The following is a 21,360-nucleotide window of genomic DNA, read 5'->3' on the forward strand; positions in this document are numbered from 1 at the left end:
AGGAGTTCAGCAACGTCCGCGTGGAGAGAGTAATGTGTGCGAGGGACATTGCGCACATAGCGAAGGATGGTGCACAAACTACTAGCAAAACTGTGATAGGGAGAAAAGCAAACTTTGAAGGTGGCAGCAGTCCAGGCATTGTCCATCATGTCCTGGGGTTGTGACTGCAACTACTGAACCCGACGATTGTCAGCGAGTTAACGCCTCACCGGACTAGTCCTGGTTCCTTAGCATAGTGCGAGGTGATGTACAGAAGTTGCTTTTGCTGAATTATATGCAGTTGCAGAAAGCAAAAAAAAAACACAATCCTACAATACTTGAAAAAAAGGCTTGGGGGCAGTTTAGAAGCTACAGGGGTCTTATAGGTTCCCTTTAAAATATTGACTAAGATTTTAGCCAGTACATTGGTCACAATTGTGTCTCACTCTGTATAGCTCCACGTCTTGTACCTTAATGTGCGGTGAGATGGCTGTGGGCTTTCTTCTCTCATCGTTTTGTGGGATTAAATATGGGATTCATCTCTTGGGATCGTTAAACCTATGGATAGGTGTAACGTGCATTGTTATATACTGCTTTGTAATCATTATACCTTTTTTTTTTTTTTTGCGATCCCTGAATAGTCTGGGTTGAGCATGTATCGTGGTGTATGGTGTGGCTGGATGGGGTGACTATATACAGTATATATACTCAAGCGCAGTATATTCTGCCAGTAATGGGTGCGTACAGTAAATCAGCACACATTCAGCTGCGCTCTGGACTGGCTTCTCCTGAGTGCTGACATCTAAGGATCATCGCCCCGAGTTATAGTCCTTCTGGTACACTGCTCCATTTCACATGTGATAATGTTTTTCTGTCTCTCGCTGGCACCGCTGCCCGGTTCTGTCTTAGGTTCCTTGCTGGTAAACCTTCTCGTAATTATTCCTTTTTTTTCCTCCCTCTAGGTTTTCAACAAGCTTTTAAGCCTGGCCAGCACCGCCTCATCTCAGAAGTTCCAGTCCCACATGTGGAGTCAGATGTTGGTTTCCACATCTGGCTTTTTGAAATCCATCTCCAACGTGTCTGGAAAAGACATCCAGCCGCTAATAAAGCAATGGGTGTATCCTTTATTACCGAAGTCTCTCATCTAATGTGTGAAGGTGAAGGGATCAGGTCCTGGGGATGTTTGTAGATGGTAGGAAATGAGGACTTTAGATATAACAGCACTATATGTATAAAAGTATGTGCCGCCTCCACTTTGCACCTACAGAAGCTTTTATAACATCCCATTCTACATCCATACTCATTAATATGGAGCTGGTTCCCCCTCTGCAGCTATAACACCTCTTCTGGGAAGATATTATACAAGATTAAGGTTGATATCTCTGAGAATTTTTGACCCTAAAGAAGAGTATTTTTGGGGTCGGACCCTGATGTTAAGGGAGAGGCCGGGGTCACAATCTCTTCTCTAGTTCATCCCAAAGATATTTGTTACGATTGAGGTCTTGGGGTCTCTGCGGCCGTTCATGTCCTTCCACCACCAAACTCCCCCTCCATGTCTGTAAGGACCTTGCGCACAGAGAACAGTTATAGGAAACAAAAAAATGACCTTCCCGAGACTGTTCCCACGAAGCTAGAAGCCACAATTGTCAAAAATGTCTTGTGCTAAAGCACTAAAACTTGCCTTCTTTGGAAGTAAGAAGCCGAGGCTGACCCCTGAAAAACAAGCCCATAGTGTTTTTCCTCCATCAAACTACGGCAGGTACAATGCAGTCAGGTGAGTAAGTTCCAGGTATTCCCCAAACCCAGACTCGTCCATCAGATGCCAGAAATAGAATTGTGATCCTTCACTGCACAGAACACGTTTCCTCCAGAGTCCAGTAGTGGTGGCTTAACATCACTCCATCCGACGCTCGGCAGTGTGCTTGGTGATGTAAGGCTGCATGCAGCTGTTCGGCCATGATGCTCCTGGCAGTTGAACGGCTGGGCTGCTGCAGTTCCGTCTACTTTTCAATAATATCACTGTCAGGTGATGGTGGAATATTGAGGAAGGAAGAAAAGACATGAACGGACTTGTTACATCGGTGGCTCCTATTACAGGACCACGCTTGTAGCAGTGAGTTCTACACCAGTAGCTGTTCTGGCATGGGGAGGCTCAGAGGTTATACACCGGTGGCAGCGGAGCCGGCCATTGCTCCCCAGGGCCGAGGGACCGGCCGATATTCACTTGGAGCAATGGTGCCAAATGAGAAACATGAACTAAAATTTTTAGGGCTCTTAGGGTGAGTTGAACTTGTGGGCACTCACACTATATACTATAGCACTATAATACCACAGTATTGCAGTATCTCTATATAGAAAAGTGAGGGTATGTGTGTGTGTATCACCAACCTATCATGAAGCAGACCACTAAAGGGAGACATTTCTTCAAATTCAGGGCTCATTAAAAATGTAGGGCTGAAAGTCTATAGGAGGGAGAAGAACAGAGAGGTAGGTGAGCTGGGGCATATCTCTATATATAAAAGTGAATGTAGGTGACAACACCTCAGCAGACACTGCCATGGTGGGAGAAATCTAGCATCCCCGGGAACATAAGCTCCCAGCCATTGTCTGCCCCCAGAAAGGAGCAGATAGCACAGGACAGAAATGAATCCCCCCGCCTCCCTGCCCATATACCCATATATTAGGGGTAGTAGTCCGGTGCCTCTGACGGGATGATGTGGGATATTAGGGGTAGTAGTCCGATGGCTCTGACTGACGGGATGATGTGGGATATTAGGGGGAGTAGTCCGGCGGCTGTGACGGGATGATGTGGGATATTAGGGGTAGTAATCCGGTGGCTCTGACGGGATGATATGGGATATTAGGGGTGGGCTGTGGAAGGAGAGCGCGGGGCTGTGGAGGGACAGCCGGACACGGATGTAGAGCACTGCTGCTGAGGGATAAAACGGGACGGCGGGTGGAGAGCAAGGCTGTGGAAGGAGAGCGCGTAATGGCGGGTGGACAGTGGGGCTGCGGAAGGAGAGAGCGTGATGGCGGGTGGAGAGCGGGGCTGTTAAAAGAGAGAGCGGGACCCACAGTTTGTTACTATGCCCGGGCAGCGCTGGGCTCTTCAGCTAGTATAGAATAACTCACAGTCTGCTATGAAGCCCGCTTCACATAGATCTAAAATGGTAGCCTCCGTCTCATTGCGTCATTTAGATGGCAGCGATCGGAGCTAGCTCCAGTCACTGCTGTTAGACAGATGCCATCTGTCGAACATGTAGTTAAAGGGTTAAAAAAAGCACATATTTTCACTATAACACACAAGATCACGTGCTTTTACAGTGGATTGGCACTACATAGAATTATGGAGCCCAAATTGTGCTGGAAAAGAGTCAAATAGCGGCATTAGGTAAACTTTTGGACACTTTTTCAAACTAATGTTATTAGGTAAAATCACCCTTTTTCTGAAAAAGGTCAGCCCCTGACGTGACAGGTGCTCAGTAGAAGGTCATTTTCTGTTGACACATACCCTTTAAATGTCAGTTAGTGGCCACATATTCGTGATGATATCGGGGGGTTCAGTCTTCCCATCTTGCCGTGGAGCCACTCCTTAACGTTGTCTTCCAGAGACCAGAGCGGCGTGGTGAAGTTTTACGGCAGCTTCGCTTTTAACAGAAAACGCAATGTGTTAGAATTGGAGATAAAGCAGGAGTGCACCGTTCTTGGCACACAGAAATACGTGGTAAGATGCTTCGCTCCTTTCTTGTCTGGCTCGCTCTTGTAATTTTGGTGTTAAACATATAATCTACTTCTGATGAGAACGCTCATCGTATGCAATGAACATGAGGCAAACAGATACGTGAGCTGATTTTCTGGGCACAAAATTCTCTGTGTTTTGCAATGCAATCCAATACAGTTGGTGAAGTTAAACATGTTGGGCAATCTGCGCTCTCCATGACGTAGACCAGGAAAGGGGCTGAGCAGACTTTAACATAATTCCCATATGATTTATGCTCATTATGGGCTTAGTCCAATGGGAGGTGCTACTTGATAACTGACCACTTACATGATTGCACCTTCAGAAATAACCGCTCACTGGACTCATCAGCCCAAATTAAACAAGGACTTGAAAAGAGCCTACTATCAATTGACAGGTCTGTTTTCCTAAATTCTTGTATTTCCATTTAAATGGGAAATCTTGGGCATCTTTTTGTATAATTTTGCATCATGGCATTCTTTTATTATTCCTCCTAGCAAAATATCCATACATTGATAACTGGGTGTTACCATTCTTTCTGTCAAAGTAGCGTGTCCCTGCACAGGTTGACACTGCCAGCACTGATTTGGACAATGGTAGGGTATATAGGGCTACATCCGTAACTCTTGTCATCCAGCTGTCCATTTATTCATGTTTTCTGCAGTCATGTCCAAAAATGTTGAGATTGAGACAAATTTTGTTTTTCGCTAATTTGCTGCTTCAGTTTTTATAGTGGCAATTTACATGAACTCTAGATTGTTATGAAAAGTGATCAGATGAATTGCAAAAAAAAATTGATTTGAGCCATTTCACCAAATGAACTGCTTACATCTCTAAAATGATCGTCTCGTTAGCTCAGGAGAAAGTGTTAACATGGACAAGGCAGCTGATACCACTATAAAGCTGATTGAATTATAAGAGGAGACTGGTTGCTTAAACCCCTGCATGACCTTTGACGTACCCATATGTCACGACCTTTGACATACCCATATATACCCATACGTCATGGCTGGAAAGGGACCTCATGGCGAGGAGTGGTGCCTACACGGCCCCGGGTTGTTAAAGCCCCTAAATGCCACAATCGATATCGATCACAACATTTAGGAGGCTGGAAGGCAGAAGATGCTCCCTCTCCCAACCTATCGGCGACCTACGAGTCAACCACCTATGGTAAGCCTTTTAGACCATGCTCTGAGCATGGTCTAAGAGGTTTCTGTCAGTGCAATGCTTTATAACAGCGATCAGAGTCCTATACAGGGACTAAGTTAAAAAAAAAAAAATAGAAACAAAAGTTTTTTAAAAGTTTATTTAAAAATAAAAAAAAATTACAACATAACGAAAAAAAATTATACACACAGATATGTATATGTAAAAACAAAAATAAACAAAAAAATACATATATTTGGTATAGCTGCGTCCAGACCTCTTCTTTAGTGAATACCGTAAAAAAAAATAATTGCAAAACTTGGTAAAAACTATGCTTTATCATTATACCGCCGAACAAAAAGTGGACTAAAACGTGATCAAAAAGACGAATGTAAATAAAACTGGTATCGCTGAAAATGCCACCAAACAGCTCTGTCAGTGGAGAAATAAATAAGCTATGTCCCTAAGAATATAGCAATGTAAAAGCAATTATTTTTTCTATTAAATAGTTTTTATTGTGAAAAAGCAGCAAAACAGAAAAAAACTATAGAAATCTGGTATCAATGTAATCGCACCGACCTGAAAAATTCATGTATTCGCTTATACGGCACCCGGAATGGCGTAAAAAATTAAACAAAACCAATTCTTCACCTGTTGCTGATTTGTTCATTGTGCCTCCCAAAGATTGCAGTAAGGCTCGGCTCCCAATTATCTTGCGCTGTGCGCTTACACAAGAGATTTCCATGTAAATCTCTGAAATACATGATTCAGACAGAACCCGACGGAAGATTCCCTATATGAGGCAGATGGAGGCACTTTGCGCCGGCGTTGTCCATCTTTTTAGGCGTTTATAAAAAGAGCCGTCAGCCATAGTTTTGTGCACTTCTGAAAAGCCAGGCACTACTAAACAGAGGCCAGACGGAGTCCAGAGTAAAGGCCCCGTCTCACATAGCGATCTCACCACGTGTGACACATAGCGGTGATCAGCCCCCTGCTGCTATGTCGCTGATCGTGCTCGAATGTCCTGGGTCATTTTTTGATCGTTGGTGTCCTGCTGGCCAGCGCGCATCGCTTTGTTTGACAGGGACACCAACAAACGACCTCAATACTACAGGTCTGAGAGACAGAGTCCCAATGACCGTCGTATCGTTCTGTATCGTTGCTGCGTCGCTGTTGAGGTCTGACTGTGCGACCTCGTGGCGACGCACCAGCGATCTCTACTAGGTCGCATCATTGTCGAGATCGCTGGTGCGTCGCCAAGTGTGACGGTACCCTAACTTTGCTCCCTCATTATAGTGAATGGATCTCTCAGGGGTTTCTTCTGAATCAAGTGTTTCACATATTTAGATGGAAACCCTACTAAAGAGGATTCAGCTGTAGAATCAGTTCAACACCAGTGCAGAGCTTGGTCAGGGATGGCAGCAGGCAGGTATCAGTGCAAATGCAGTGTGACAAGGGCTTTTGAAGTCTGGTGTCAAGAGGGGCAGCAAATCTCCTTTTTCATGGTCAGGAAACTCCGCAGATCTTAATCTTTTGAGAACCTGTGGTCAATCTTCAAATAAGGGACAACACTATAAATATTAAGTCTTTACATAAATTTTATGTATTTGTCAAAAAAAGGTCTAAAAAGCTTTCAAAGGCTGATAATTGTAATTTGGTAACCATAAAAACAACAGACTTAAAGATGTAGAGTGAAGGAGAAAGTGAAGCCTGAGCTCAATGGCCAAAGGGATCTCATGACATAACTATGTCACGCAATCCCTGGGAGAGCCAGTGCCGACACAGCTGCACCAGAGGTAGTGGACAACCCCTTTTAAATGTGACTGTAACTTTTAAGAGTTAAGGACATGTGGGGAGGTGGTTGTCACTTACACCTCCATGAGCCACGATCATAGGGGCCAATGAGTTCTCATGGCGCAGTCATATGTCTGTCCAGATGGCCTCTTGTCTGATATATTACCCCTACTATGAAGTTAAGCCAGAGATCGTCAGTTTTACAATATTCTAAAATACTACAATATTACAGTGTAGGCAGTGAAATGGTCACAGGTACAAGTCCGTCAAGGAGACTAATAAAAAATGTAACAAAAAACATAAAAAAATTATTTATAGATAGATATATATATATATATATATATATATATATATATATATATATATATATAATGTATTTTATGGATAATTCTCCCCATTTTATTCTCAAGCAGAAATAGAAAAATAAAAAAATTACATATTTGGTTTTGCAATATGCTAAGTTGTCCAAACGAAGAAAATATCATAATTATCCCATACTGTGAATGCAAAGCAGAAATAAAAAATGTAAATGCTAGAATTGCTGTTTGCCGTCGTAGTCTTATACTCTCATGTCAATGGGAAATAAATCTATGGATCTTAAGAAGGTAAGGATGGTGAAAAATAAATGAATAATGTTGGCGTCCCCAGGGAATGGATCACTTCTGTCATCTATTTTTGCCCCATAAATGTTTTGTTTTGCAGCTTATTACATCTCTCTTTCCTTCCCACCATAGGGTCCTCTTAAAGTGACGGTGCAAGAGCTTGACGGATCTTTTAACCACACGTTACAAATCGAAGAAAACAGCTTGAAGCACGACATCCCCTGTCACTCAAAGAGTAGAAGGTGATTTCCTGACATGTCCTTCCCATTTGTGTTTCTTTTCTGTTCCTAGAGCGGCGTCGGCCGGAGCTTGAACCACGGCGGCGTCTTTCCTCGCTGTTGCTATAGCCCTAAGTGTCCTAATAACACGTGTTTCCTCTCCAGATCACATCAGGGGGATCCGGTTTCTTAACATCCTTCCAATCTCTTCTAAACAGAAGGCAGCTTATGTAAATGGCAGATCATAGCCGGAGTGCGGAGAATACACACAGGCTTATTTGCCCTCCTTGTATCTTAAGCCTCAGGAGACTGGGGATGATTCGCAGTTCATCGTGTGGCAGCACATATTTTTAATTACTTTTTTCTTTTGCAGAACACATTTTGGCTGTACATTAAATGGTAATTCCCCACCACAAATACAATTTGGTCTATGGGACTGCGAGAAATGGCCAAGTGAGGCCCTCCGCAGTCCCTTTATTTTTATTAAATTTGCCCCAAACTTTTCCCCAAATCATAGTTTTTATTAAAAATAAATATCTTGCAATTTTTATGCTTGCCACTGGACTTTTTAGACTCTCATTTTTTGTTGTTTAAAGACATCTACATGTACATTAGCACCAAAAACTGACTCTGACCCCATCTTTAGTATTGAAGCATCTAGTGAGCATGTGCAAAGGTTGTTGGGGAGGAGGTGAGCTGTGGCATCGCCTATTGTGGATGGTGGATCCTGTTATCAGTCTGTACAGGAGGAGGAGGTGACCTGTGACATCACCTATTATGAATGCTGGATCCTGTGTTTTCTGCTATGTATAGAGGTGTTATCTGTCATTGTAATCTTACCTCTGATACTAAGGAGCCTGCTATAAACTTTTCCTGAATGGACTGTAAATGCAAAAGTAGTCCAAATTTACCAGTAGGAAAATTGCAAAATTTTTAGTTTTGTAAGAGGAAAAAGACTGCTCTCTCTTAAACATTAAAAACTGCACAAATGCATGTAAAACTCTGACACTTTTCAGGCTGCAATAAGTACAAGAAGTTGGGATCGGATAGCGGGAAGAATTACGCAGGCTCTCACTTGTTTTTTGTCTGTAAGCGTAGGGACACAAAGCGCTTCTTGAGGGCACAGTATGCTAAGATCTTTCATGAAGTCTCTTTTGCATAATGTTTTTTTTTTATTATTAATATGAATTTGAAAAATAAAAGTAAAATTAACAAAACTAGAATTTATTATGAAAAATAACTTAAAATGTTTTTCTACATTTTTGAGCAGAAATAAAAAGAAGAAAATTCCGCTGATGAATGGGGAAGAAGTGGACATGGACCTTTCTGCTATGGAGTAAGTAAATGTAAATCTGCTGTGAGAGCCAAAAGGTAAAATGGGTGAATGTTTTATTTCTTTTATTTGCAGTACTACCATAGAGAGAGGGAAGCATTTCATGGAGCCCATTGACATCAGTGGTCTGTGGGTTAATATTCCAGGTGTGCTGGATACTAATGGAGTACCAGTGAAAAGTTGGATACATCTATTCATGCAATGGCTTTCCTTGTTTTTGTTGGAAAGTGCATATTGTAGATTCAGACTGAAGGCAGCAAATCCACGTAGGAACACATATGGAAACAATAAATAATGAAACGCATGTCAAACAAACCAAAATGTCTGTTAAATGTTAAATTCCTCAAAATACCTCCCTCTTTTACTCTAATGACAGCTTTACATCCCACTGGCATCCGCTCACACAGCTTCATTAGATTGACGCCTGGAATGACTTGCAACAGTCCTGAAGGTGTTCCCAGAGGTGCTGATCACTTGTTGGCTGCTTTGCATCCAACTCATCCCAAACATCTACATTGGGTTGAGGTCAGTTAATTGTGGAGGCCATGTCATCTGACACAGCCTCCATAGCTCTTTTTTTTTGGTTATACTGCCCTTAATTAGCCTGGTGATGTGTTTGGGTGGGTCATTGTCCTGTTGCAACTCAAATGGTGGTTCCACTAAGTGCAAACCAGATGGGATTACATGTCACTGCAGAATGCTGTGGAGCCCATTCTGAGTGATTTAGCCATGAATTTGGAATAAATCTCCATTAGTATCACCATCAAACCTCCTCCAAACTTCACGTTGGTCACAAGACTTGTGGTTCCTACACTCCATCCACTCACCTTTTCTGCATCTCTCAAGGACCAGGTGGTTGGTAAGAAAAATTCTCAAATTTTGATTCCTCAGACCACACTACAGCTTTCCACTGATCTATTGGTCAGTCCTTATGTTGCTTGCCCAATACAAGTTTCCCCTTGTTTGCAGTTTTCAGTAGCGGCTACTTTGCCACAGTTTGACCATAAAAGCCTGCTAGTTTTTGTCTGTGCATGGTTTATGAGGGTTGTTACTGGAGATGCTGTCAGTTTGAGGTTAATGAGGCTGGTAACTGATGAACTTATCCTCTGCAGCAGCGGTAATGCTTGGCCTTACTTACTCTGTCGCCTAATAGGGGGACACAGAACCGTGGGTGTTATGCTGCTGTCCACTAGGAGGCAACACTATGCATAATCTGAAAAAGATTAACTTTGGCTCCTCCTCTGCAGTATACACCCCTGGACGGCGTCAGCCTTCTCCAGTTTTTGCTTAGTGTCGCAAGGAGGCACACCTTTTTTTCTTCCGTTTTTTTCCTTTTTTCGTCCGGAAATACAGATGAAGAAAAGTGGGTCTCCAGCGAGACTCCCGGCACCCTCCTCGGTCCCCTATTAGGGGTACCCGGTTGAGGTCGAGGTGGCTATTCCCCATGTCGCTCCCTCCCCAGTCCCTCGGGTCCTGGTTCGAGGTCGAGACCCCCCTCCTTCCCCAACCCCTTTAAGGGGTCTGGGTTGAGGTTGAGGTGAAGATGAAGACCCCCTGACGGTGACAGACGCACCCTCCCTAATCCCCCGCAGGGGGCATTAGGTTGAGACGCCTCAGGTAGGGTCGGAGATCAGGCAGCATTCCGCAGCTTCCAGGGACCCCAGGCCGGCTGAGGGATCCTGTTGGGGCCGGGGGAGGGTGCGGACTGGATGGCACAGCAGAGACAGGGCTTTTCTGCGTCCCTGTCTCTGCAACAGCAGCGGCTCCATAGCGCTTCAGGGGCCCCCCATACAGAAACCGCTACCCCCACCGCTATCCAGTCGACCATTCTGGGGGGGTCTGGTACCAATCCGCCTCCCCCCCCGGACTACCGCGCCGCTCTGGAGCCCTCCTGGGCATCAGGCCTCTAATTTAGACCGCGGCTTCGGCCTAGCCGAAGCCGCCGCCTTTTCCCCGCCCCCCGGCCCGCTCCCCGGATGACTAAAATGACACACTGGAGTGTCATAGAAGGGGCGGATTGAGGCAGAAAGGGCGCGTTTTTACACAGCCCAACGCGCCCTTTTCAGCTCTCCGCCCCCTCCTCCCTCTCCTCAGAGTCCCGGTGGCCATTTTTTCTGGATGAGATCCAGGAGAGGAGCATCACAGCGGTCTCCGGGGGGCACAGAACTGGGATCTGTCGGCGCTGGACCTAGGGGCACACCGGTGGGGTAAGCTCACAGCTGGGTTCTCATTACTCAGCTGTGAATCCATACTTCCTATAAGGCTCTCTGTGGGTTCCCTCTGCGTAGCCACCCCTGTACGATCCCTTATAGCCAGCCTCTGTGCACTATGCCGGGCTCAAGGAAGAGAACCAGGCAGGAATGTTTCTATGCATTCTGCACAGCCTGCAAAGCCACGCTCCCTAGTGGTAGCACATATCCGCACTGCCGGGACTGCATCCAGAACTCTGGGTCAGAACACAAGGGAGTCCCTACTGACGCTTCAGTGTCACAGGCCACGCCGGAATGGGCAACTCAGATGTCTCAGTCTATGTCACAGTCCATAGACAACCTAACTGCCACATTGCTGCAAGCTCTGCAGAGTCGGGCCCCGGCTATGGACGGTACACAGCAAACGGACAGCTTGTCTCAGGAACATGCTGCTTCCGACTCTCACAGACGTAAGCGGACCCACAGGTCTCGATCACCTGAGTCGCACTATAGCACAAGGTCGTCCCCCTCCAGGGAGAGACAGCGTCATTCTAGGTCTCCTGGGCAGTCCCCTGCCACAGACAGACAGTGCAATTTACCACAGGGATCCCCCACCACAGAAGACCCCCGCCCCAGGTCGCCCTCCAGGGATCTCTTTAGCGAGGCACAGGATTCGGAGGGCATCTGTGACTCCGACTCAGATAACGAAATGGTCAGGTCCGTGGTACCTTCTCCCCCTAGCAATACAGCGCTAGTTGAGGACATAATTTCTGCCATTCATCTGGTGCTAAAAATTCCAGAGTCTGCCCCGGAAGTCCCAGAACATAGGATTTGCTTCGAAAGTGTTCAGAAACCACCTAAGGTCTTCCCTAATCACCATGAGTTTGAGAAAATACTTACCAAACAGTTTGCGCAGCCTGAGAAAAAATTCGCTAATAGCAAATATTTGGAAGCGAAGTACCCCTTCCCACAGAAAGACACCAAACAATGGACAGATCCACCTGAAGTGGACCCTCCGGTTTCTAGGCTAGCAGCGCAGACTTTACTCTCTCTGCCGGATAGCTCAACCCTCAGGGACGCAGCAGACCGGCAAGTAGAACGCATGGCTCGTTCTATTTTCGAAGCGGCAGGCGCCTCTCTGGGCCCTGCGTTTGCTTCAGTTTGGGCAGCCAAGGCCATCCTGGCTTGGGCCAAAAAACTACAGGAGGGTCTTCAGGCTTCAAATCCTGAGCTCTCGGACCAAGCGGTCCAGATAGCAGTGGTAGCAGACTACATGATTCATGCAGCCCTGGATTCCGCCAGAGGTGTAGCGGGAATAGCATCAAACGCCATCACGATCCGACGCATCCTCTGGCTGCGAGAATGGAAAGCGGATGCGGCCTCAAAGAAGTCCCTCACGCGACTTCCGTATTTTACTGGAAGACTTTTCGGCGAAAAGTTGGACACCATGATAGCCAATGCCACTGGGGGTAAGAGTACCTCTCTCCCTCAACTAAAACCGAAACGCACGTTTAAACGAAGAAACCAGACGCGATTCCGATCCTTTCGGAATTCCTTGGGCTGGTCCGTTTCGCGCCCAGTGCAAAACCGTAACCGTTCTCCACGCAGAGACAACCCACGGACACAGCAGCGACCGGACAGGGCTTGGCAGTCGAAAGCAGGCCAAGCGAAACCCAAGGGAGGAAAACCTCAGAACTTCGCTTCATCATGACTCGCGACCTCCGGAAGACACCCCACCAGTAGGCGGCCGACTTTTACTCTTTCAGCAAGTGTGGCTGCCTATTACAGAAGACAGGTGGGTCAGGGAAATAGTGTCTTCTGGATACAAGATAGCGTTCACTTCCGTTCCACCGAACCGGTTCTTCCTTTCTATTCCTCCAACACCACCAGAAAAGGCTCGTGCTTTCCACCAAGCGGTTTCCTCTCTCCTTCAATCAGGAGTTGTGGTGCCGGTTCCCGCGAACGAGAGATTCCGAGGATTCTACTCAAATTTGTTCGTAGTCCCCAAGAAAGGAGGCGGCGTCCGACCCATACTGGACCTAAAACAGCTCAACAATTACGTACGGGTCCGTCATTTCCGCATGGAGTACCTCCGGTCCATCATTGCATCCATGGACCAGGGAGAATACCTCGCCTCCATAGACATACAGGATGCGCATCTCCACATACCAATTGCTCCCGCCCACCAAAGGTTTCTCAGGTTCGCGGTCAACCAAAACCACTACCAGTTTGTCGCCCTTCCGTTCGGACTCGCCACGGCTCCAAGAACGTTCACCAAAGTCATGGCGGCCACCATGGACGTCCTGCACTCAAGAGGCATCCTAGTCGTCCCGTACCTGGACGACCTCCTCATCAAGTCTCCCACTTTCAAAGACTGCGAGGTCAGTGTCTCAATCACAATAGACACACTGAGTCGCCTGGGATGGCTAGTCAACCTACAGAAATCGTCGACTATCCCAACTCGGACTCTAAGATTCCTGGGAATGGTATTTGACACCGCCAGGGGCCTGGTGCTCCTTCCCAAGGACAAGACACTGGCCATCCATCTGGGAGTTCGCACACTCCTTCGCAGTCCTCCTCGATCTCTCCGGTTTGCCATGAGAGTCCTCGGCAGGATGGCAGCAGCAATAGAGGCAGTGCCATTTGCCCAGTTTCACCTCAGGGTCCTTCAACTAGCCTTAATCAGATCTTGGGACAGGAACCCCTTCTCCCTCGACAGGTCCCTGCATTGGTGGCTCAAACCAACCTCGCTTACACGAGGGAAGCCCTTTCTCTCAGGACAATGGAAGATCCTGACTACCGATGCAAGCCTGACAGGCTGGGGGGCGGTGCACCTACATCACAGGGCACAGGGCAAGTGGTCACCGAGGGAAGTGACATTGCCCATCAATGTTCTGGAAATCAGGGCCTTTCATCACTTGCTTGCAGCCTCGCACATACGGATACAGTCGGACAATGCCACGGCTGTGGCATACGTGAACCACCAAGGCGGGACCCGCAGCGCCCAGGCGATGAGAGAAGTGGCTCATATCCTCCGCTGGGCGGAAGACACGAGGTCGGTACTTTCTGCAGTACACATTCCGGGTGTAGAAAACTGGGAAGCCGACTTCCTCAGCAGGCAAGGAATGGACTCGGGGGAGTGGTCTCTCCATCCCGAGATTTTTTACCAGATCTGTCAACCCTGGGGAACCCCGGAGGTGGACCTAATGGCATCCCATCTCAATACCAAGGTCCCCAATTTCATGGCCAGGACACACGACCCGCGGTCGCTCGGAGCGGATGCCCTGGTCCAGGACTGGTCCCAGTTCCAACTCCTGTACATTTTTCCACCCCTCCCCCTAATCGCCAGGGTCGTGAGGAAGATCAAGCAAGAGGGAGTTCCGACCATCCTCATCGCGCCAGACTGGCCCAGACGTACATGGTACGCCGACATCGTCCAACTTACGGCAGACGCCCCCTGGCGTCTACCTGACCGTCACGACCTTCTGTCTCAAGGTCCGTTCTTCCACCAGAATTCAGGGGCTCTCAATTTGACGGCATGGCCCTTGAAACCTGGATTCTAACCCAGGCAGGTTTTTCACCGGCAGTCATTGCAACTATGATCAGGGCAAGGAAGCCTGCCTCCGCCAAGCTCTATTATCGTACCTGGAGAGCTTTCTTTTCTTGGTGCGAATCTCATGGACAAGTCCCACTCCCTTATTCCCTCCTGAAGGTACTAGGTTTTCTTCAATCGGGCCTAGATGCCAAGCTATCCTTAAGTTCGCTTAAGAGTCAGGTGTCGGCGCTTTCAGTCCTTTTTCAAAAGCGCATTGCTATTAAACCGCAAGTAAGGACTTTCATCCAGGGAGTTTCCCGATTGGTTCCTCCCTACAAACGTCCGTTGGATACGTGGGACCTCAATCTGGTCCTGACAGCATTGCAAGCTCCACCCTTCGAACCTCAGAGGAGTTCCACTCTCCATTCTGTCTCAGAAAGTGTTTTTTCTAGTGGCGATCACCTCGTTACGCAGAGTGTCGGAATTGTCAGCACTTTCCTGCAGACGGCCTTTCCTAGCCTTTCACCAGGACAAGGTGGTTCTCCGCACGGTACCATCCTTCCTTCCGAAGGTTGTGTCCAACTTTCACCTCAATGAGGAGATTTCACTGCCATCCCTTTGCCCGGTTCCGGTTCATAGAGTGGAGAAGGCTCTGCATACGCTTGACCTCGTCAGAGCATTGCGGATTTACGTGTCCAGGACTGCACCTTTCCGGAAGTCTGATTCCCTCTTCATTCTTCCAGAAGGTAGTCGCCAGGGACTGCCGGCTTCCAAGGCTACCCTTGCCAGGTGGATCAAGTCCACCATACATGAGGCCTACCGACTTAACAGTTCCCCTCTTCCGGCCGGTATCACGGCACACTCTACACGGGCAGTAGGGGCCTCCTGGGCCATTCGGCATCAGGCTTCGGCACAACAAGTGTGTAAGGCGGCCACTTGGACTAGCCTACACACGTTTACGAAACACTACAGTGTTCATACCCAGTCCTCAGCGGATGCGAGCCTGGGTAGACTGGTTCTGCAGGCGGCAGTACCCCAAGTCTAGGGAACTGTCAACACAATATTCGTCCACTGCTTCCCACCCAGGGACTGCTTTGGGACGTCCCACGGTTCTGTGTCCCCCAATTAGGCGACAGAGTAAAGGAGATTTTTGTGTACTCACCGTAAAATCTCTTTCTCTTTGCCTTTAATTGGGGGACACAGCTCCCACCCTGTTGCCCTTACGGGCCGTTGTTTACTGTTGAGTTCTCATATTGTTCTTTGAGCTCGTACATAGTAGCCTTCTTACAGGCATGGTTATGTTATTTGGTTACGTTCCTCCTTATGCTTTGGCACAAAACTGGAGAAGGCTGACGCCGTCCAGGGGTGTATACTGCAGAGGAGGAGCCAAAGTTAATCTTTTTCAGATTATGCATAGTGTCGCCTCCTAGTGGACAGCAGCATAACACCCACGGCTCTGTGTCCCCCAATTAAAGGCTAAGAGAAAGAGATTTTACGGTGAGTACACAAAAATCTCCTTTTCTTGGTGCGGTCTTCTTGAGAGCAAGTTTCCACATAATGATAATTAGTTTCCTTGACTTCATTTGAGGATACCTTCAAGTTTCTAGTAATTTTCTGGATTGACTGACCTTCACGTCTTAAAATAACAATGGATTGTGGTTTCTTTTTGCTTCGTTGACTGGATCTTGCATATTATGGCTAAGAACAGTTGTGGACTAAGGCTCAGCAATGTATGGAGCTGTGTACCATCGCTGCCTACCCAAAACACACCTGATGGTCACAAACACTTTCTGAAAGTCAAAGATTTCATAAGTTAACTCGTGATAAGTCATAAATGTTCATTCCAGGCGACAACCCTATGAAGGTGCGTGAGACATTGACAAGAGGGTGTAAAGCTGTCATTAGAGTAAAAGTGGGATAGTGTGAGCAATCTTGGGTGGAACACATATTTTGGTTTGTTTCACACATCTTTTTTTACTTCTTGTTTCCATTTGTTTACCTTTGCGGTTTTGCTGCGTACGGTCTGAATCTACAATGTGCACATTACAATTAAAATAAAAAAAAATCGTTGGATGAACAGCGCGTGTCCAAACTTTTGACCAGTACTATAGATCCAGTGTGTTAAAATCGTTTTTCAGGGTTGAGAAGTGACACACAAGACACACAAGATGCTAAATACTGCAGAAGAATGGGAGGGGGAAATGTCATTCAGTCGCGCTGCCTGGCCCTTGCTGGTTTGATTGATATCCCTTTGCAGATGTTTTTATAGGCCCAGTTCATCAAAGGTTTTACTCCAGAATTCTGGGATAAAAAGCTGTGAAAGTCACAAAGTTTTGTTTCAGCATTTTTGTTCTGTTCCGACAGGTTGGTGGCAACCCTAGTCATTAAATTTGTGATGAGCTACCTTCCATGCACTCTTGATTCGTTAATGAATCGGGAGCATCTTACTCCAGCATGTCCTTTCATCAAGATGGGTGTGATGAATTGGGGTCTATGTCCTGCACTAGGGTTACTTAATGGGTAAAAGGGCTTAATAGGTTCCCATTAAAGGGTTCATCCAATATATGCCAAAGTCTGCCATACATGTATAGGATCCTATACGTTTGAATTTTACTTTTCGTTTCATTAATTATATTTTCATCAGATAATATAGACTACCACTCTATTTTTTTTGCATTGTGCCAACATGAGCAGATGCGTTTGGCCTACATCATGTTAGTCTTGAAAGATTCTAAACACCTTTGACCTAGGGAAAAAATAATTTTGTTGTCTTCATTCCTTCCTAAGTTCATTGTTGCAGTTTTCAGCCTGATCCAAGTTTTAGATTTTCTCCTATGCGAGTGTCTCTCCCAGTAATATAGGCTGGTTGTGAACTGTGTGTGTATCCAGCGTGTTGCTGTCTTCATTAGCTCATAATTTAGCACAGCTTCTATTCTGCATGGATTTTTCCATTTATAGTTTCTTTGTCGCAAGTTTTTTATTGCTCTCCCTTAGACACTTTTTCTTTCCTCTTCTGCAAAAAGCTGCGTACAACTCCTTCCTAGCTGCTGTCTTTGATACTGAGAGGAGGGAGCCAAGAAAGTTATCGGGAACAGGAGCTCTGACGGGTTTTTAACATTTTTATACACTCCTTGACAGAAGTTATGTCGCTTCTCCATGTTATGTAAATAAAAGCTTATAACCTGACATTAAATTCATCCATTGGTTGTATAAATTATTCTTTTGAAAACTGAAACCCTCTGAAATGTGGTTTCAGTTAAGAATATAAATTGTCATGAATGCAGAAATATTGATCATTTAATGGATACAGAATGGTCAGATTTTGGCAAGACAAAAGTTTTGTCGCCTGGTCATATAATGCACCCAATCCTAGTTTACATCCTCACCTGTGCTCAGTAAATGATCGGTTGATTAGTGGGTGTGTATAAAAAGAAACCCAGCACCCCAGACCTTCACTTGAGCTGCAACTTGAGCTCTGACAACATGCCAAAAATCCACCCTGCGACCAAAGCCTGGATTATCAAGAGGCTGAAGACCAGATCCACTGCAGAGATGGCTGGCACCTTTAATGTGTCTCAGCGGCAAGTACAAAGAATTAAAAAAGATTAGAAGAGAATGGAGATGTGTTTCACAAGCCCAGGTCCGGCAGACCCCGCAAGATAACTGCTCAGGAGGAACGTTTGTTTGTTAGAAAATCCAAAGCAAGCCCCTCTCCCACTGCAGCAGAGCTCCAACAGGCCTGGTCACCTCAAGTCCCTGTGTCAACTAGAACAGTTTGTAGGATTCTGTCTCGAAATGGCCTCCGAGGTCGAATCAGTGCCCAGAAGCCAGTGTTAGGAACGGCGTAACGCAATAAATAAATAATAAAGTGCGTTTGCCACTCGGGGTCCACCGTGCAGAAGGTGTTAACACTGCTGCTGAATAATGGCAGACGCGCTATATGGCGGTATAACGCGCACGGGTTAAACGCCACCTGATGTGCACTGAGCTGACTCTGTTAGCTCACAGAGGCGCTGTAACATAAACGCCGAGCCTGTTAGACTCACAGGTCTCAGCGAAATTGGACGCGTGGCATCCGGTCACAGGACACGGGCCCAAGGCTGAGGTCGGTGTCTGTCTAGACCTAACGTGCATGCGGCCTCACTACCGCGGACGTCGGTTAGTGCTGCTGACTGCAGCGCGGCAGCAAACACAGCCGCTATACGATAGTGCCGTGAGACGTGACACAATCGGACGCTAGTGTAGAGGTGCGGTGTGCACAGTGGCCTATGGCTTGTCACTGACTGGCGCTGACTCTTTCTCTAGTTCCCTATCCACATGCATAATATCAGAGGGAGGGGAATCATAATAAGTCAGTCACCAGACTCGTACATCCATCACCATTCACACATCTAGCAAGTAAAGTCTATACTAGCGCATGGCCTTTTATAGCTGTGCACTGCTGGGACCTTCCAGATCTCTTGAGATGGACCAATCATATCTGGAGAAGGACCTGAGCACGTGACTCCTGACCTCCAATGAGAGATCGTCTCGTGAGCAGGCTCAGTGGAGCGGCAGAGGGACTTAGCCTCAGGAATGGCTTGCTGCAGAGCAGCATGTGAGGCTCTGGATTCCGGTTGTGTCGCTGCAGGAATCCGACGCCTAACAGCCAGCACTAAACAAAAGGCAAATAAAAAACCGTGTGGCATTTGCAAAGTCCCACAGCCTGCTAAACAGACGCTGGAAAAATGGCAGAAGCTGGGTTTCTCTGATGAATCTTCAGTAGAATTACACCACAGCTGCCGCAAATACTGTCGGAGACCTACTGGAACCTGTATGGATCCAAAATACACCCAGAAAACAGTTAAATTTGGTGGTGGAAAGATCATAGTCTGGGGATACATTCAGTATGGGGATGTGCGAAGCATTTGCAAGGTGGAAGGCAATATCAATAGCCTAAAATATCAAGAAGTATTAGCTACCTCTTATATTGCAAATCATAAAAGGGGTCAAATTCTGCAGCAGGATGGCGCTCCATCTCATACATCCAGCTCTACAACAAAGTTCCTCCAGGCAAAAAAGATCAAGGTGCTCAAGGACTGGCCAGCCCAGTCACCAGACATGAACATCATTGAGCATGTTTGGGGTAGTATGAAAGAGGAAGCTTGGAAGACAAAACCAAAGAATCTAGATGAACTCTGGGAGACATGATTGCATTCTTTGCTATTCCTGATGACTTCATTAATAAATTGTATGAATCATTGTTGAACCGCATGGATGCAATCTTTCAAGCTCATGGAAGTCACACAAAGTATTAAATATGACTCTAATTGCACCACAACGTCATTCACCAATGTTATGCAACACACATCTGTATTTTAAATTAATTATTTGTTTGAATATCACATTACTTTCTGTGGCCGACAAAACCTTTGTCTTGCCAAAATCTGACCATTCTGTGTCCATTAAATGATCAATATTTCTGCATTGATGCCAATTTATTTTCTTAGCCTAAACCACATTTTGGAGGGTTTCAGCTTTCAAAAGAATAATTTATATAACCAATGGATGAATTTAACGTCAGCTTATTAGCTTTTCTTTACATAACATGGATAAGCGACATAACTTCTGTCAGGGAGTGTAAAAGCACTGTGCTACTTAAAAGCATAAAAGATGGATTTTTGGTTCTTACCGTAAAATCTCTTTCTTGGAGCCTTCATTGGGGGACACAGATTACCATGGGTGTATGCTGCTGCTGCTAGGAGGCTGACACTATGCAAAAAACAAGAGAATTGACTCCTCCCCGGCAGTATACACCCACCGACAGATACCAAGTACCTCAGTTGGTGAGAAAGCAGTAGGAGAAGCCACGGAACAATAAACATACGGTATGTACCAACCGAACAAGGGACTCAAGGACCCAACACGGTACAATTTAAATAGGGAGGGTGCTGTGTCCCCCAATGAAGGCTCCAAGAAAGAGATTTTACGGTAAGAACCAAAAATCCATCTTTCTTTATCGCCTTATTGGGGGACACAGATTACCATGGGACGTTCCAAAGCAGTCCCAAGGGCGGGAACAGCCATAAGGAACGAAAGAACAGGAAGGGCTTAGGTCGGTCGATGCGCCACCGCCGCCTGCAGGACCTTCCAACCAAACGACTGCATCAGACGAGGCCTGGGTATGAACCCTGTAGGACCTCGCAAACGTATGCAAAGACGACCAAGTCGAGGCCCTGCAAATTTGCAGAGCCGAAGCCTGGTGTCGAACGGCGCACGAAGCTGCCACCGCCCGGGTGGAGTGAGCCCTCACTCCCGAAGGCGGCCGTTTTTCCTGAAGACGGTATGCTTCCAGAATAGTAGAACGAATCCAGCGAGCGATCGTGGATTTGGATGCCGGAAGCCCTTACCGGTGACCTTCAGAGATGACCAGCGAAGAATCGTATTGATGAAAAGAAGCAGTCCTAGCGAGATAAACACGCAAGGCTCTAACAACGTCCAGTTTGTGGAGAGACTTCTCAAAAGGGTGAGAAGGAGCAGGACAAAATGATGGAAGACTATATCCTCGTTGATGTGGAAGGAGGATACCACTTTTGGGAGAAAAGAAGGAACGGGCCTGAGGACGACTTTATCCTGATGGAGGACCAGATAAGGAGGACGACATGACAGGGCCGCTAATTCAGAAACTCTTCTGATGGATGTTATGGCAATTAGAAAGGTTACCTGCCATGACAGAAAAGACAAAGGAATGTCCTGGATGGGCTCAAACGGTGCCTTTTTGGAGAGCGCTAAGAACGAGATTGGGATCCCACGGTTCCATCGTGAATGAAGAGGAGGAGCCACATG

General features: G+C 46.5%; 1 protein-coding gene across 4 annotated transcripts in view; it reads left to right on the forward strand.

The window, feature by feature from the left end:
- The window catches only part of TAF2 (TATA-box binding protein associated factor 2), a 238,472-nt gene that overhangs the window by 65,449 nt on the left and 151,663 nt on the right, over positions 1-21,360 (forward strand). For all 4 annotated transcript variants that reach the window (XM_073590239.1, XM_073590238.1, XM_073590241.1 and 1 more), the window contains exons 12-15: positions 942-1,096; positions 3,589-3,703; positions 7,393-7,502; positions 8,749-8,814. In XM_073590239.1, coding sequence (XP_073446340.1) covers positions 942-1,096; positions 3,589-3,703; positions 7,393-7,502; positions 8,749-8,814 — 446 coding nt within the window. The remainder of the gene's footprint in view (positions 1-941; positions 1,097-3,588; positions 3,704-7,392; positions 7,503-8,748; positions 8,815-21,360) is intronic.

The sequence above is a fragment of the Dendrobates tinctorius genome, unplaced genomic scaffold, assembly GCF_039654945.1.
Source record: "Dendrobates tinctorius isolate UK_male_01 unplaced genomic scaffold, ASM3965494v1 ptg000116l, whole genome shotgun sequence".
NCBI classification, from domain to species: domain Eukaryota; kingdom Metazoa; phylum Chordata; class Amphibia; order Anura; family Dendrobatidae; genus Dendrobates; species Dendrobates tinctorius.